This window comes from Netta rufina (assembly GCF_964035555.1).
Source record: "Netta rufina genome assembly, chromosome: W".
NCBI lineage: Eukaryota > Metazoa > Chordata > Aves > Anseriformes > Anatidae > Netta > Netta rufina.
This window is the reverse complement of record NC_140139.1, coordinates 12,042,416-12,056,980: the sequence shown is the minus strand read 5'-3', so window position 1 is coordinate 12,056,980 and position 14,565 is coordinate 12,042,416. Positions and strand designations below refer to the sequence as shown.

Sequence of the window (14,565 nt, the reverse complement as noted above, 5' to 3'; positions counted from 1 at the left end):
CGTGCGCACTTGATGCAGCAACTTGCCTTGGTTTTATGCAGTAAAGTTACATATGCATGAAGTTTCACAATATGCCTATACATATTCATAACCTGTCCCCGCTTCATATTAAAATTAGTTCCAAGGAGTCATTTCCATAAATTCCCATCTGCGCTTGCACAGTGTATTCTGGTGGTGGTCATCAGGGGTCGTGGGGATGAAGATTGATGACTCTTCCTCATCACCGCTAGTTGACCTCTTGACTTTGCGCAGACTCAGTTGCTCCTTGGCTGTGAGGCTGTGAGATCCCGAGTTTGTGTCCTTTTTATCAGCACATATTGTGACACCTACACCATAATCTCGAATTTTAGTAAGTAACATTTTCGCATGGGAGTAGTTCAGATCTCTCCCCTAGATGTTTGCAATCATCCTTGCCAAATGGACATGTTCCATTTCTTGGGTGTGCAAAGGTCAATGTCCAATTCATACTGGGTATGCCCCATATGGGGAATTCTAGGTTGCCTCTAGGCAGCACTGTGCACACCTAACACTCAGAAAGGTTGAAACTCACTGCCTGGGTGAGTTTCACATAGGTATTGTGCACCCACTGTTCAGTTTCCTTGACCAATGATAGAAATGTAACCTTCCAGGTCACATCTGAGTAACCTTTCATGGGGTCTTGGGTGCCTTTTTCATTCTGTTGTGATGGATACAGGCATTCTGCTCCTTGATTCTGATCGCTGTGACCTGGAACAGTCCTTCCCACTGAGGTTCCAAGGTCTTCTCTGCAAGACACTTTACATACACATAATCTCCAGGTTGTCTATTGTGCACTGGTCCATCTAACCCTCTACCCGGAGTCCCACTCACATGCTTTCCAATTTCATTAAGCTGTTTACCTAAAACCACCATATAGGAGGTCATGATTTCATCACCTACTTGCATGGATATTCCTCTTTGTATTCCATAGGGTCATCCATATAAGATTTCAAAGGAGCATAGCCCTTCCTTTGCCCTTGGTATATGCAAAAGGGCTAAAGGAAGAGACTGAAGCCAGACCAAACTTGCTTCCTCTCCCAATTTCACAATTTGCTGTTTGATTAAGTGGTTCATTTTTCTACTTGGCCACTCGACTGAGGGCGATATGTGGTATGAAGTTGCCAATCTATACCCAAATGGCAGCTAATTTGTTGTACCACTTTTGCCCCTGTCAGAGGATATAGTTGCTGAAACACCAAAACGAGGTATTATTTCTTGAATCTTAATTACCGCCCGAGCCTTGGCTGTTCTAGTTGGGAATGCTTCTGGCCATCCTGAAAAGGTGTCAGTTAATACTGATAAATACTGATACCCCCTTTTTCTTAGGAGTTCAAAAAAATAATTTGCCACTGTTTGGAGCTTGATTACTTTTATACCTGTCTAACAATGGTATACAAATTAGGCCTTATCCATTTTTTATTTAAAAACTCTTATACTACTTCAGCTCCCCAGCATGCTTTATTATGTTCTCCAATTACCATTCAATTTAAAATGGTATCACAATTCTCAATCATTTATTTATGTTATAACTGTAGGTATTCTACTTCATTTTCTAAGGCTTTTGTTTATGTCTGGTTTTCTGTTCCTGGTACTAGTGCCAAAATTTGACTCTCAGATGCCCGTTCTGCCACTCCTTTGGCTCCTGCATCAGCCAATCTATTTCCCCTTCCAATATCAGTATCTTCTGCTTGATGTAAGCAGGTATACCTCAGTATCTCTTCTGCATGTTTAATTGAGAAAGATAAAAGTCCTCTCTCCTTCCAAATTGCCCCGTGTGCATGCACCACACCAAAGGTATATTTCAAATCTGTCCAAATGTTTGCCAGCTCAAAAGCTCTTATCAAGGTGATGATTTACACCTTTTGGGATGATGTTTGTTACCGCATATCCTGTGAGGCGAAATCCCTGGTGGACGAAGCTGATGCCATCTATATACCAGTCCTCTGCATCTTCTAGGGGTGTATCCTTTAAGTCTGGTCAGCTGGAGTATACCATGTCCATTGTCTTGATGCAATCATGAATGGGTGATATGGAAACTCTGTTACTAAGGAAAGAGGCTGGGTTCACAGTATTAGTGCCAAAAAAATTAGTAAACTAATAGTCCATTATACACATTCCTTTTCTTCTTCAGTAGCTATCATCTGTGTGTTGCAACAATGTCCCCTTTTCCCGAAGGGGTCTTTCAAACTTCAAGATCACAGTTCCCGAATATGGTGGGGCTATTCTTGAACCCCCGTGGTAACACTGTCCATGTAAGCTGAGTTTTCCGTCCTCAATTAGGATTTTCCCATTCAAAGGCAGAGAGTTTCTGGCTTTCAGTTGCCACGGGCAGGCAGAAAAAGGCATCCTGTAAATCTAGTACCATGAACCAAACTTGACTGTTTTTCTCAGTTTGTAATTCCAATCATTTTTCCCAATTGAAATTTCAAGCACTGCAAAAAAACGCGCCTTTTCCTGTTGGCCAGTTGTTCCTACTACATTTACAGACTAATTAACACAGAGAAAGAAGCTCCCATAACCAACAAAAAATTCAAGCCTCTCTCTTCCTTTCCTAGTTTTTTCTTCAACTAGTGGACCTGCTAGGGTAGATGCCCCAGGTCCCTGTCATTCCTGACTGTTGTAAGTTTATCCTGCAGCCTAAGACAATTTCTTTCTGATATCAGGGGCCGACTGCCCTAGAAAGAGGCTAGTCAATTGCCTCTATTTGTATTCTAAAGCCAGGTCCAAATTGGTTTTTTGCTTGTTTTGTTTTGTTTTCCATTGCATTTCAAAGTTGGTCCAAAAATTCCATAGGGGTTTCTTTTGGACCTTGTTGGAACAGATTCTCAATTCCCAATTTAACCAGATTCTGGTATTTACTTTACCGTTCATTATTTCCAGGGTGATTAGGGTCTCAGTGGGGGGTCGGTCAGGGGAATGCAATCGTCGACAGTTCCTGAGCGGTCCCACTGGCAATCTGAGCTCACACATGAACTCAGGTTGTTTTAAGAGTTAGCTGTTTCCATGACAACTCTCTCAGACCTATCATGGTCCCTCTGCCCCACACCCCTAACTCCCTCTCTCATTTCCCCCTTTTCTAAAAGTTAGTAAATTCTTTTCTAAAAGGTTAGTGAGTTATTGTATTCTCCTAACTCCCTCTCTCGGTAACATATTAAACTCTATCCCTGGGAATCCAGAGAAAGCTCCAGAGAGGACTCCCTGAATGGATGTAATTATGAACCAAGTGTCCGGGCGTTTGGGCTACAGGAATATCTAGGAGAACAAAGAATGTAGTACCTGAAAAAAAATGATTTAAAGGAAAATGCTCCCAAGGTATGCCAAAAGCTATACCCACCAAAAGTGGAAGACGGAATGGGAATGGAAGGAATAATCAATACCTTTCTTAAATATGGACTATTAGTCGAATGTGAGTTAGAATATAATACTTCATATAGGCCCAGTTAGAAAGGCAGATGGAACCTATCATATAGTCCAGGACTTAAAGGCCATCAATAGGATCACAAAAGATGTATACCCTGTAGTAGCCAACCCCTATAACCTTTTGACAAAATTAGAAAACAGTCAAGTTTGGTTCATGGTACTAGATTTACAGGATGCCTTTTTCTGCCTGCCCGTGGCGACTGAAAGCCAGAAACTCTTTGCCTTTGAATGGGAAAATCCCAATACAGGAAGAAAAACTCAGCTTACTTGGGCTGTGTTACCACAGGGGTTCAAGAATAGCCCCACCATATTTGGGAACCAACTAGCCTATGATCTTGAAGCTTGGAAAATCTCTTCAGGAAAAGGGGACACTGTTGCAATATGTAGATGACCTGTTGATCGCTACTGAAGAAGAAAAGGAATGTGTATAATGGACTATGATTAGCTTACTAAATTTTTTCTGCACTAATACTCTGAACCCAGCCTCTTTCCTTAGTAACAGAGTTTCCAGATCACTCATTCATGATTGCATCAAGACTATGTGTTGAGGGATTTTTTGAAACAGCAAGGAGGCCATGACTTGCTGCAGCTGAGCAAACCAAGCTACCAGGACAACTATGAGAAGTTCCCATGAAAATGTTCCCACATCACCCGATTGAGGAATTTAGACAAATATTGTTGCCAGCAGCTGGCTTCAAGGACGGGATGTCTGTCGTGTTTTCGGCCGTTCTTCCTGCAACATATGGTGCCCAAACAGGCTGAGACCCACAGATGCTGAGAGACCTGAGAGACACTGAGAGATGTTGATAGACCTGACAGACGCTGACAGGCCTGAGAGACGCTGAGAGACTCCGAGCACAGACCAAAACAGAGAGATCGTGGTGAGACATGGAGATAACGAGATCGCGGTGAGACGCGGAAAAATGATGTATTGCGGTGAGACGCGGGACATCCGTAGTCGAGTTGCTACGGGAGATCGGAGGTGTCAGTGGAAACAGCAGATGACCGCCACCGGGAAGGGGAGGGATGGGGGGACAGCCTGCTCCACCAGAAGCCACAGAGGGGCTTTGGCTCCAGCACCTGGAGCGCCTCCTCCCTCTCTTTCTGCGCTGACTTTGATGTCTGCGGGGAGGTTTCTTGCTCCTTGCTCTCCCAGCTGGTGTTGAGCAGCAGGTTTTTGTTTGTTTGTCTTCGTGGATGTGCTCTCACAGAGGCACGGAGTGTATTGCTCATGGCTTGGCTCTGGGCAGCAGTGGGCCCCTTTGGGGCCGGCTGAAATTGTCCCTTATCTGCCACGGGGAGGCTTCTGAATTCTCCTCGTGAAGAAGAATCTTCCCTTTCCCCACGCCCCCCCCTTCCACCGCGAATGTTGCCATCGAACCCAATACACTGGGGCAGCTAGGTCATTACTGACTTGTAAAGTATCAGGGATTAAATTAACTAAATTAAATTAAGTAATGAAACCCTAAAAAGTGATGGGGGTAGAAGGGGCTGGGATAACAGTGCCACCTTTGGGGGATACCAAGCTGAGACTAGGAGATAAAACGATCACTGGGCAATTATTGTATGTACCCAAGGCAGGGACTAACTTGTTGGGAAGGGATTTGATGATGAAATTGGGCATTCAAATAGCAAATTGTTAGACTGGAATAACAGTGTTATGAATGGAGTGCTCTCAGGCCCTGAGAGCAAAGATAATATTCACCTCTGACTGGAAAGACCCTGAAATGGGGGCGGAAGCAGCAATATAGGTGGACAGTTTTACCTCAGGGGTTTACAGGGCCACCTATCTATTTGGGTAAGTTCTAAAAAGATTTTGGAGCAATTACAACCTCCCAAGGAGGTATTAATGTTAACAAATATGTGGATCGTTTTTCTATTGTCAGGACAGGAGAAAAGAGTTGTGAATAAAGCTACTAACTATTCGACTTTCTGGGAAAGCAGGGCTTGGGAGTATTGAAAAATAAATTACAATATGGAGAAAGAGAAGTCAGGTATTTAAGGCATCTAATGTCTGAGGGAAAATGAAGAATAAATGCAGAGAGGATTCAGGGAATTGTTGAAAATTAAGAAAGAACTAAAGTTTTAAAAGAAAGATTTTTTTTAAGGAATCAGGAGCCATGAAGTCTGAAGGAAAATGGATACTCCCTGATGGGAGAGAAATGCTGAATAAAGTGATAATGAGGCAAATATTAACTGTTTTACATCAGAAGAGTCATTGGGAGGTGCAAGCAATGTGTGATGTTGTGCTAAGAAAGTATGTCTGTGTAGGAATATACATTTTAGGGAAGCACATATGCAGAGGATGTACCATATGTCAAAAAGTAAATAAAAAGGTCTTATGTAACCCATCTAGAGGGGAACGGGAGCCAGGGGTTTGACCTTTCCAAAGTATGCAGGTAGACTTTACTGAGTTACTTGTTTGTCCTAATTGACCACGTGACTGAATGGGTGTAAAGCTTTACTGCAAGGGTTAAAGCAGGCCTTAGAGATTGAGTGGGATTTTCACAGCCCCTGGCAGCCCTCCTCTTCTGGGAAGGTGGATCGAATGAATCAGACATTAAAGAAGCAATTAACTAAACTAGTGTTAGAAACCCAACTTCCTTGGGTAAAATGCTTACTTCTACAGGTTCGAACAGCACCAAAAAAGGATATAGGAATTTCACCATATGAGATGCTGTTCAGATTGCCCTATTTGGGCAGAAGGGATGAGATACCACAATTCAAAACAAAGAGAGTTTTCTTAAGAACTGTATTCTGGGGTTGTCCTCTTCTTTGTCATCTCTCAGGACCTGTGGGTTGTCGGCTCAAACCCCACCTTTGGAATTCCCCATTCACCACCATCACCCATGAAACCGGGTCCTGATTCGGACCTGGAAAGAGTCAATTCCGGCCTGAATGGAAAGGACAATTACTGACCACTGAAACAGCCATAAGAACTGCGGAAAATGGTTGGACTCACTATACTCGAGTGAAGGCATCCGTCGACCCTAGTACCTGGGAAGCTGTTCCTACAGAAGACTGTTGGAAGTTGAAATCGAAGAGAAAAATCTCATAGTAGACTCTGAGTAGGATAAAAGCTTACAATTGTAAACTAACCTTTTATTTTCACAGGTAACTAATGAGTGTGATTTGTGATTGAGAGAAAGGACAGACCTATAGCGAATTGCAGTGCTCCCAAGGGGGGGTTGTTATAGTAGTAGTGTACATCTTATTCTTTGTATTGATAATTATTTGGAAACCTAAGGGTTAAAAATAATGACAGGGAAAAATCGATTACTAATTTTGTTTTTAGTGATTCTAGGCCTCAGAGAAGGCCTTGGTCAATTGGCAACTTGGAAAAGGCATGACCAGATAATAGCAAAAACGGGATACCCCATCAAAATATGGGTGACTGTGACAGAGGGTTATGTACCACAAGCCATCACGTTTGATGCTTGTGAGGTGTTAGCTTGTGGAGATTTAAATGCCCAATGACAATTGAGCAGAAAGAACAAATAACTGGGAGAGACCCAACAGCCAGATTGAGAATGGCTGTATGGAAACAATCCTCTATTGCCATCAGAGAAAGGGAGAAACTCAAGGAGAAAACAGGAGAGAAAACAGAAGGCCCTCTGAAATGTGGCAGTTCAAACATTTGAGATTCAAACAGGGTATGGGGATGTGAATGCCTGGATAGAATGGGTCAAATATACTGTCCAGAGTCTCAACCATAGCAATTGCTATGCTTGTGCCTTGGGACAACTGATTGCCCCGATAGTGCCCTTCCCATGGGGGTGGACCGAAGACTCCCAAGGGATGCAATGTATGACTGCCTGGGGAAATGAGGCCTGTAAGTCTCTCTTTGCAGTTCCTTGCATGATAGCAATATCACGGTTCCCCCTGCATTCTCTACAGCTATAGGTAACCATACAGCTTGCCTCTCTCGGCAGGGTGTGAGTGCTACCTGGCATCTGGGAGAATTTGCCTTGTGCTACCAAGGACTTGATGGGAAACTGCTCAAGACTAGAGATCCCCAGGGCAGATCTCTGGTGGTACGGCGGAGGGAAGATCTTACGGTCCACCCTACCATCTAATTGGGGAGGTGCTTGTGCACTTGTTCAATTAGCTATACCCTTCACCCTGGCATTTGAAAGAGAAGCATCACAAATACCCAGAAGAAGTAAAAGAGGCTTAGGAATATCATTTGATGATAGAGTATACATAGATTCCATTGGGGTGCCTAGAGGAGTTCCGGTTGAACATAAAGCCAGAAATCAAATTGCTGCAGGGTTTGAGTCACTGTTCTGGTGGGTAACAATCAATAAAAATGTGGATTGGATTAATTATATCTATTATAATCGTCAGAGATTCATCAGTTATACCAGGGATGAGATGAGAGGAATCGCTGAACAACTAGATGCCACCAGCAAAATGGCTTGGGAAAACAGAACATCATTAGATATGATGCTCGTGAAGGAAGGAGGTGTGTGTGTGTGATACTGAGCAACCATTGTTGCACTCTTATACCCAACAATACTGTCCCAGATGGCTCAGTAACTAGAGCATTGCAAGGGCTTACCACCCTTGCCAGTGAATTGGCAGAAAAAGTAGGCATATTTACATCCTTGATCGTAGTTGTAGGAGTTTTGACAGCCATTGGTTGCTGCATTATCCCCTGTATAAGAGGACTAGTACAGTGGTTAACTGAAACCGCACTATTGAAACAAATGACCATGGAGCCACCACCTTACTCAGATAAGGCGATAATGAGGAGATGGAAAGCAAAGAAAGCAAAGAAGAAATCTACCAAATTACACCTTAGAGAAAGGTTTTGCAAAAATCAACAGTTTATAAAAAAAAAAAAAAGAAAAGGGGGAATTGTGGGAATAGAAATGTTGTTTTTGCAAAGTTACATTGTTTAGAAAGAAGGAATGTGGTACTGAGATATGCTTACAGTGATATGAAAGCTTAAGCAGGTGACCTTGTAAAATGCAGACAATCAGACTCCTTAGGACAATTAGGTGAAAATCCTGGTGTTAAGTCAAGTCAGATAAGTGAAGAAACATTACCACTTCAAGCAGTAAAAATGGCAAATGGAAATTAAAATTTAACAGGCCGGCTACTGAAAGCCATGCATTGTTTGTGAAGCATCAGATAGATTGTGAACCTGGATTACCCACTCAGTGGGGAAACAGGGGAGGGTCCTGTCCTCAAAAAGTATATAAACTGTGTTTTGGAACTAGTAGATGTGCTCTCTCCTGCTTGTGGAGCGCCCGCCATTGCAATTGTGAATAAATTACTACTTCACTGAGATCCTCGCCTGAGCCTAAGTTATTGGCTACGGAGCGTTTCTCACACACTGCCACCTTGTCGTTTTTAGTTGCAGAGTCCCACACCTTGACCTCAGTTTGGGCCCATGTTTCAGGGTCATAAACTGTCTGATTGTTAATAAGGAGAATAAGCTGTAAGGTTACCAGGACAGTCTGTGTTTCTAAGGACATATGACTCCCCATAATGTGCAACTTCGGCCAGCGAGAGGCAATTGTGCGTGTAGGTCAGCTTCTCTCAGCTTGAGCTTCTTTCCAGCTCCAGTGCGTCTATTTCCAGAGACTTTCTTCTTTGAGCGGTTTGCTGAGTTTGGCCGAACCTATCTTCATGAGGCGATCAATGTCCCTGTTCCTGTCCTGGTCCGTGTTCTGCTAGCCTGTCCCTATTCATTTCTTTTTTTTTCTACTTCTTTATTGATGACATAACTTCATTATATCGTGTTGCCTTTTTTTTTTTTTCATCTTGAGGACAGGTTCCCCTCTTATACCCTTCTCCCCACAGCAGTTCTTTTCAAAAACAACTTTTCATTGGTCAAACAACTTTGCCTGGCAACCAGCAAACACCCAGCAACTTCCATGCCTTAAGGGCTGTAGAACAAGCAACCCAAGACTGCACGGAGTCTCCTGAATCACCCTTCTTTGTTCCCTCTAAACTCTTTTACATTCCTGATGGCCTCATCGTTAAGAGTCTGATGTTATCACCAACCATGGGGCTTGTCGACCCCCATGGCCCCACTCCCACATCTCCCCCTTCTTTATTAATATCAACCATCTTCTTGACACAAATTATTACTCCATATGTTACCTATTAATGTAAAAGTTTATGCATCGCATCCTAAAATCTAGGGTCCATGAATAAAGGCTAATTGTATTTTCTAAGTCAAACAAGCTATAGAGAAGTGGGAACAGCGTGTGGATGGTGTTCAAGTGTTACTGTTTAATATAACACTCTATGCAAATAACGCAAAAAAGTCTATATACTCAGGACTGTTTACATATGAATAAATAGGGAAAATTAGCAAATACAGTATTTAAAATTATCTACAAAAATGTGTTTTACCAGGTATTCACTGTTTGTATCAAGTTTTAATGCAGAAAGTTGAGGACAATACCAAAGCGTATGAAAGAAAAACTATTTAAATAAAGATGTTTTAAAATTCTCCTTAGAAAACAAACAACTGAACTGAAACAAAGCCTAAAGCCAATAGGTGGCCTTACCAGCAAACATCTTCAATCAAAAGGCCATAACAGCTACGTTTTAACCATTACTTGATTTATTTTACACCATGAGGTAAAAGCAACACATTTCCTTTTAGTAAAGTATACACAAATAGCCTCACTCAGAATACACTTTAAATGCACATAAAAAAAAAGTATTCATCTTACAAATTGTTTTACAAACCAAATATACAATAGCTTTGAAAACACTATTTTAGAAAACAAAATCCAATGTAAAAAGACTGCTTAAAACAACTGAAATGATAAAGATTTCTGTATGGCTATCTTTAAAGTTTTCTTACTGCATCATCAATATCAGAAATCTGTTCCTTCAGCTGGTTCCACTGTTCTGGATTTAAAGAAATACCTGAAATGTATTAGAAACAAACACTTAGTACAATAAGAAAATTGTAATTCAGCATCTTGCATATTTACAACCAAGACTGATTTCATACACAAAGACTGTCACAACTATTAATGTTTGAGCTACATCAAGTGTAATAAGTCTCAGCTGCAGAGTTAAACTACTCAGAACACTTCAGTTTAGACCTTTAGCCCATCTCTGGACAGGTTTACCTTACAAAGAAAATGGGTACAATACAACATTCATTCACAAGTGTTTTGCTAAATGCAGGAAGAGAAAGAGCTCTTGCCCTAATAGGGGGCAGCACAAAATGAGGTGAGATGTAGGAAACCAATTCTATTTCAGTTGGCTGCTAAAAGCCAAATACCTCTGTGGACTGAACTAAGTATTTTCGATATACTATAATTCTGTGTTGTTTTCTTTTCTTGTGAAAACCTGTGGAATTCTTTCTTAAAGCACTGTGAATAACGTATGCTATAAGTAATATTTTAGAGAAGCTTTATTCTATTCCCTAGCACTCAAACCAACATGGAATATCACTACAGATTCTTGTGACATTCAATCAACCACTCAGTACCCCACAACTCATCTCCTCAGTTCTGAATTTTTACTTCCTCAAGCTCCAGTCCAGGCACACATTTCCATTGTGTATTAGCCTCCTCCTTCTTCCCCTACTAATCTCTATGCCAACTCTATGTAAGTAGAGGCTCAGAGGCCTACCTCTCACCCTCTCCAGCCAGGCTCTTCTACTATTTACCCCCTTTCTCCCCCCCTCAGTGATCAGGCTTCTTTCATTGCTTTCTCCCTGTAGGTGGAGCAGGACCTGAAAACAGGTAAAACTATGAATTCCACTTTTGGGGCTCATCACCCCCCCCCCCTTCTACTACTAGTGCTTTATCAGAGTACTGTTATTTTGAGCAGCAAGAAGTCTGCACTGTTACTTTTTCTAACGAGTTCTCCCACTAGTCTTTAGGTGGAAGATGTGTTTTGAAAACAGTTTGGTCAGGCATGCTAACCATTATTGGGGGACCAAATGTCATCAAGTTGCCCCTGAACAACATACAATATGAACTGTATGCAGGCATGAAGTTTAGAACTGCTATATGAAATAAAGGTATATTGTCATACATAAAGGTATATTGTCATGGTATATGACAAAGCAATTCCTAACTTGTGAGGAATGTTTTAACAATTCGTGTCCATAAAGAACAATTCTGTTTGAATCCTGTCTGCCTCTGGGCCCTGCACTGGCAATTTAATTCTTGAACCACAGCTGCAGTGTGTCCCAGTCTCCCCCTCATTCTAGTCAATTTATCACTTCTTAAATTTATGAACCTGTTTGCTTTTGTTATTCCGGACTTCTATTTCTAACACTGCTATAGATGTGTCTGTGAATGGCTGGGGAAGAATGTTTTAATTACTCGTGTGTCTGGGAGTTTCAGAACAACTGATAACAACTAGTGACTGTTATGGGATACTATGTGGATCTTTGGTATCTGGTTAGGGGGGGGCGAGAGATAAAGAGGAAGGAGAAAGAAGCTGAAGGACGGCTGGGAGACAAGACTTGAAGAGGATGTTCTATAAACTTGGCATGGTGCCCAGTAAGTACAAAGGGGGAGAGGAAGACTACGAGCCTTCAGCATGAAAGACCCCTAGAGACCCCCAGAAGAGACCCCAGAGGAGACTGCGCATGCTCCAGTAGGAGGGACTGCACCCCGGAAGCTAATTTTAATAATCTATTTTTTTTAGAAGTAGTAATGAATATGTATTAGTCTAGGAGCATAAAAATCAGCTGCTTGATGTAACTGGTGTGCGTCCTGGTGGAGCGGAGACTCCCGGTGCACCCAGCGCTGTTTGCTTACCTCTATTCCTTTATATTCTTTCAATAAATCCTATTTTTTTATTTAATCCTAATTTGAATCCTGAGCCATTTATAACAATTTGGGGGCTCGTCCGGGATGGCTATAGTTCCTGAATTCTGATTTAATCTAGGAGAGGCGCCCCACCATTTGGTGGCTCCTATTTGAGTCAGATCAGGACTAATGCCATCCTGAACCTGAATAAAGGTAAGCAAAGAATTTGATTTTTTTTTGAGCTCCCTTGCCGGCTGTTTTTTGCCCGTATTTCTGCGCGCGAAGATCCGGACGAAGACGACAGGGTCGTTTGGATACCGTTCAGTTGGATTCCGGTGTCCGGGATCGAACCGGACGAAGACGACAGTCGTTTGGATACCGTCTGGTTCGATCCCAGACGAAGACGCTTGTGGATACCGTCCCGTTGGACTCTGGACGAAGACGACTGATTCGTAAGATACCGTCCGGTTGGGTAAAGGTACGGTTGCCCGTGTTTGTGTGTGAGAGTGTAACTGAGGCTTCTAAAGTCTGCGTAGAAGTCTTTTTGTTTTCTCACTGGTTCTAATCTCCTGTCGGGGGGGGGCTGGTGAATGGAGTGATACGTGGGTGGGTGATAGGTCCTAAACCCCCTGCAAGACACTCTCACTGGGGGCAACCAAGGGCTGTGGGAATTGCCACTAGTAAAATTCCCGGATGGGTCAGATAAAATCGAAGACCAAGGACCAGAAAGGGAGCAAATTACCAGATATATGACCAAAAAGTCCATTATGAATAATGATTAGAAATTGGAACAATAGGGGCCCCAGAAAATTAAAGAGTAAATTGAAAATGATCCAGTATTTTATGATAGAATGACCAAAAGAACCCTTAAGACCCCATGTATTTTGATCCACGGAGGACGGGGTCTGTCAGGCTTTGAACATTAATAGTAGAATACCCGTGGATCCGGAAAAGAGCAAGCTGAAACATTGGAATTAGAAATTAGAGAGCAATTGATTAAGAATGAATATGTGCTACATTTGTGCCTGTGCTGCACTTATACCACCAGATAACAGGAGCCTCTCAGACCCCGAGAACCAGATCAAAAACAACCTCACAGTTCGGACTTTAATCAAGGGGTCTGAGATAAGGACGACTGTTCACAAAGGGACAGGTTAGGAATATGTATATGTATAGGAATGTTCATGTATATGTAACTCTTTACTAGAGCAATTTGCCACGTTAGGCGTGCACGACTGGTGGGACTACCCACCCCGTGCTGCATGGAACTGAGTAAACATACCTACTTTACAATCTTACTGATTGTGGAGTCAGCTTTCTGTGAGTCATTTTGGTGAGCCAGGCAGGAGACACTCTGCTCGGCTGTGGGATCGGCTGTAGCGTGGACGCCCCTAGGTGCACCCTGAGTGTTTTGCTCGGAGGGGACTCCACTCTCAGCTGCTCACCGCAGGAGCAAAGATCTCCTGAAACTGCAGACAAACGGTATGTTTTCAGCTGCTGGAGGGATACTAACTGGAGTGTTAATAATTGTATGTGTTTTTATGTATGTATTTTGTGTTGACATTTTGTATATTGTAATATTTGCATATTGTATGTATTTTGTGTTGAAAGTATTTGTGTAAATGTAAGGGTTTGAAACAAAGTGTTACAAGTCACTTCACAAAGAACACAGTCAGAGACAATACTTATTTGGTTGGTTATCATTCTAAATTAAATTCCTGTGGTATGAATGAGATGTGCTGGAGGCCTCCGTGTGCGATTGTGCTGTGTGAGTGAGACGTAGCGTTGTTGCAAAGCGAGTGCAGAGTTCCGATCCATGGTTCCATACTCTCCGCAAGGGGAGTGGGCAGAGATGAACGAAGTGCTTGACAGACTGAAAAGAAGTGCTGTTTTATCCAAGTTTTGAGTGGTGGTGCCTAATATATGGGCCCGGTGTATCTCGTGTATCTTGTGTATCCTATTTTTGCTCTTAAATGTTTTGACTGTGACAAGAAAAAGGCAGGAGCATGATCTGACTCTACTGGTGCTTTCGCCTGTGCTTCCTGCAACATATGAGGCCCGCACAGGCCGAGACCTGGACTCGCTGAGACCTGAACAGGCCGAGAGACTGGAGCGGCGCTGGGAGACCAGAGAAACTACGGAGGGACTACCGCTGGACGGAGAGAGCCCTGAGAGACACTGCAGAGCCACGGACGGCTCTGAGAGACACAGAATAGACCTGACAGAAGCTGCAAAACGCGGGGAAATTGAAGTAATTGCGGAACATCCGAGATCGAGTTGCTACGGGAGACCAGAGGCGTCAGTGGACACCGGCAGTCGACTCTCACCGTGAGGCGAGTCGGCACAGAGCAGAGGGGCGGAGATCAGGACCCTGCAGCCTGTC

The 14,565-nt window shown here is 42.8% G+C and overlaps 1 protein-coding gene across 1 annotated transcript in view; it reads right to left on the bottom strand.

Annotated features, from left to right (window-relative positions):
- Positions 1-9,999: 9,999 nt before the first annotated feature.
- Positions 10,000-14,565, bottom strand: part of LOC311220880 (activated RNA polymerase II transcriptional coactivator p15-like) — a 43,128-nt gene continuing 38,562 nt past the window's right edge. Inside the window, exon 5 of the mRNA XM_084304513.1 lies at positions 10,000-10,332. Coding sequence (XP_084160639.1) covers positions 10,253-10,332 — 80 coding nt within the window. The 3' untranslated portion in view covers positions 10,000-10,252. The remainder of the gene's footprint in view (positions 10,333-14,565) is intronic.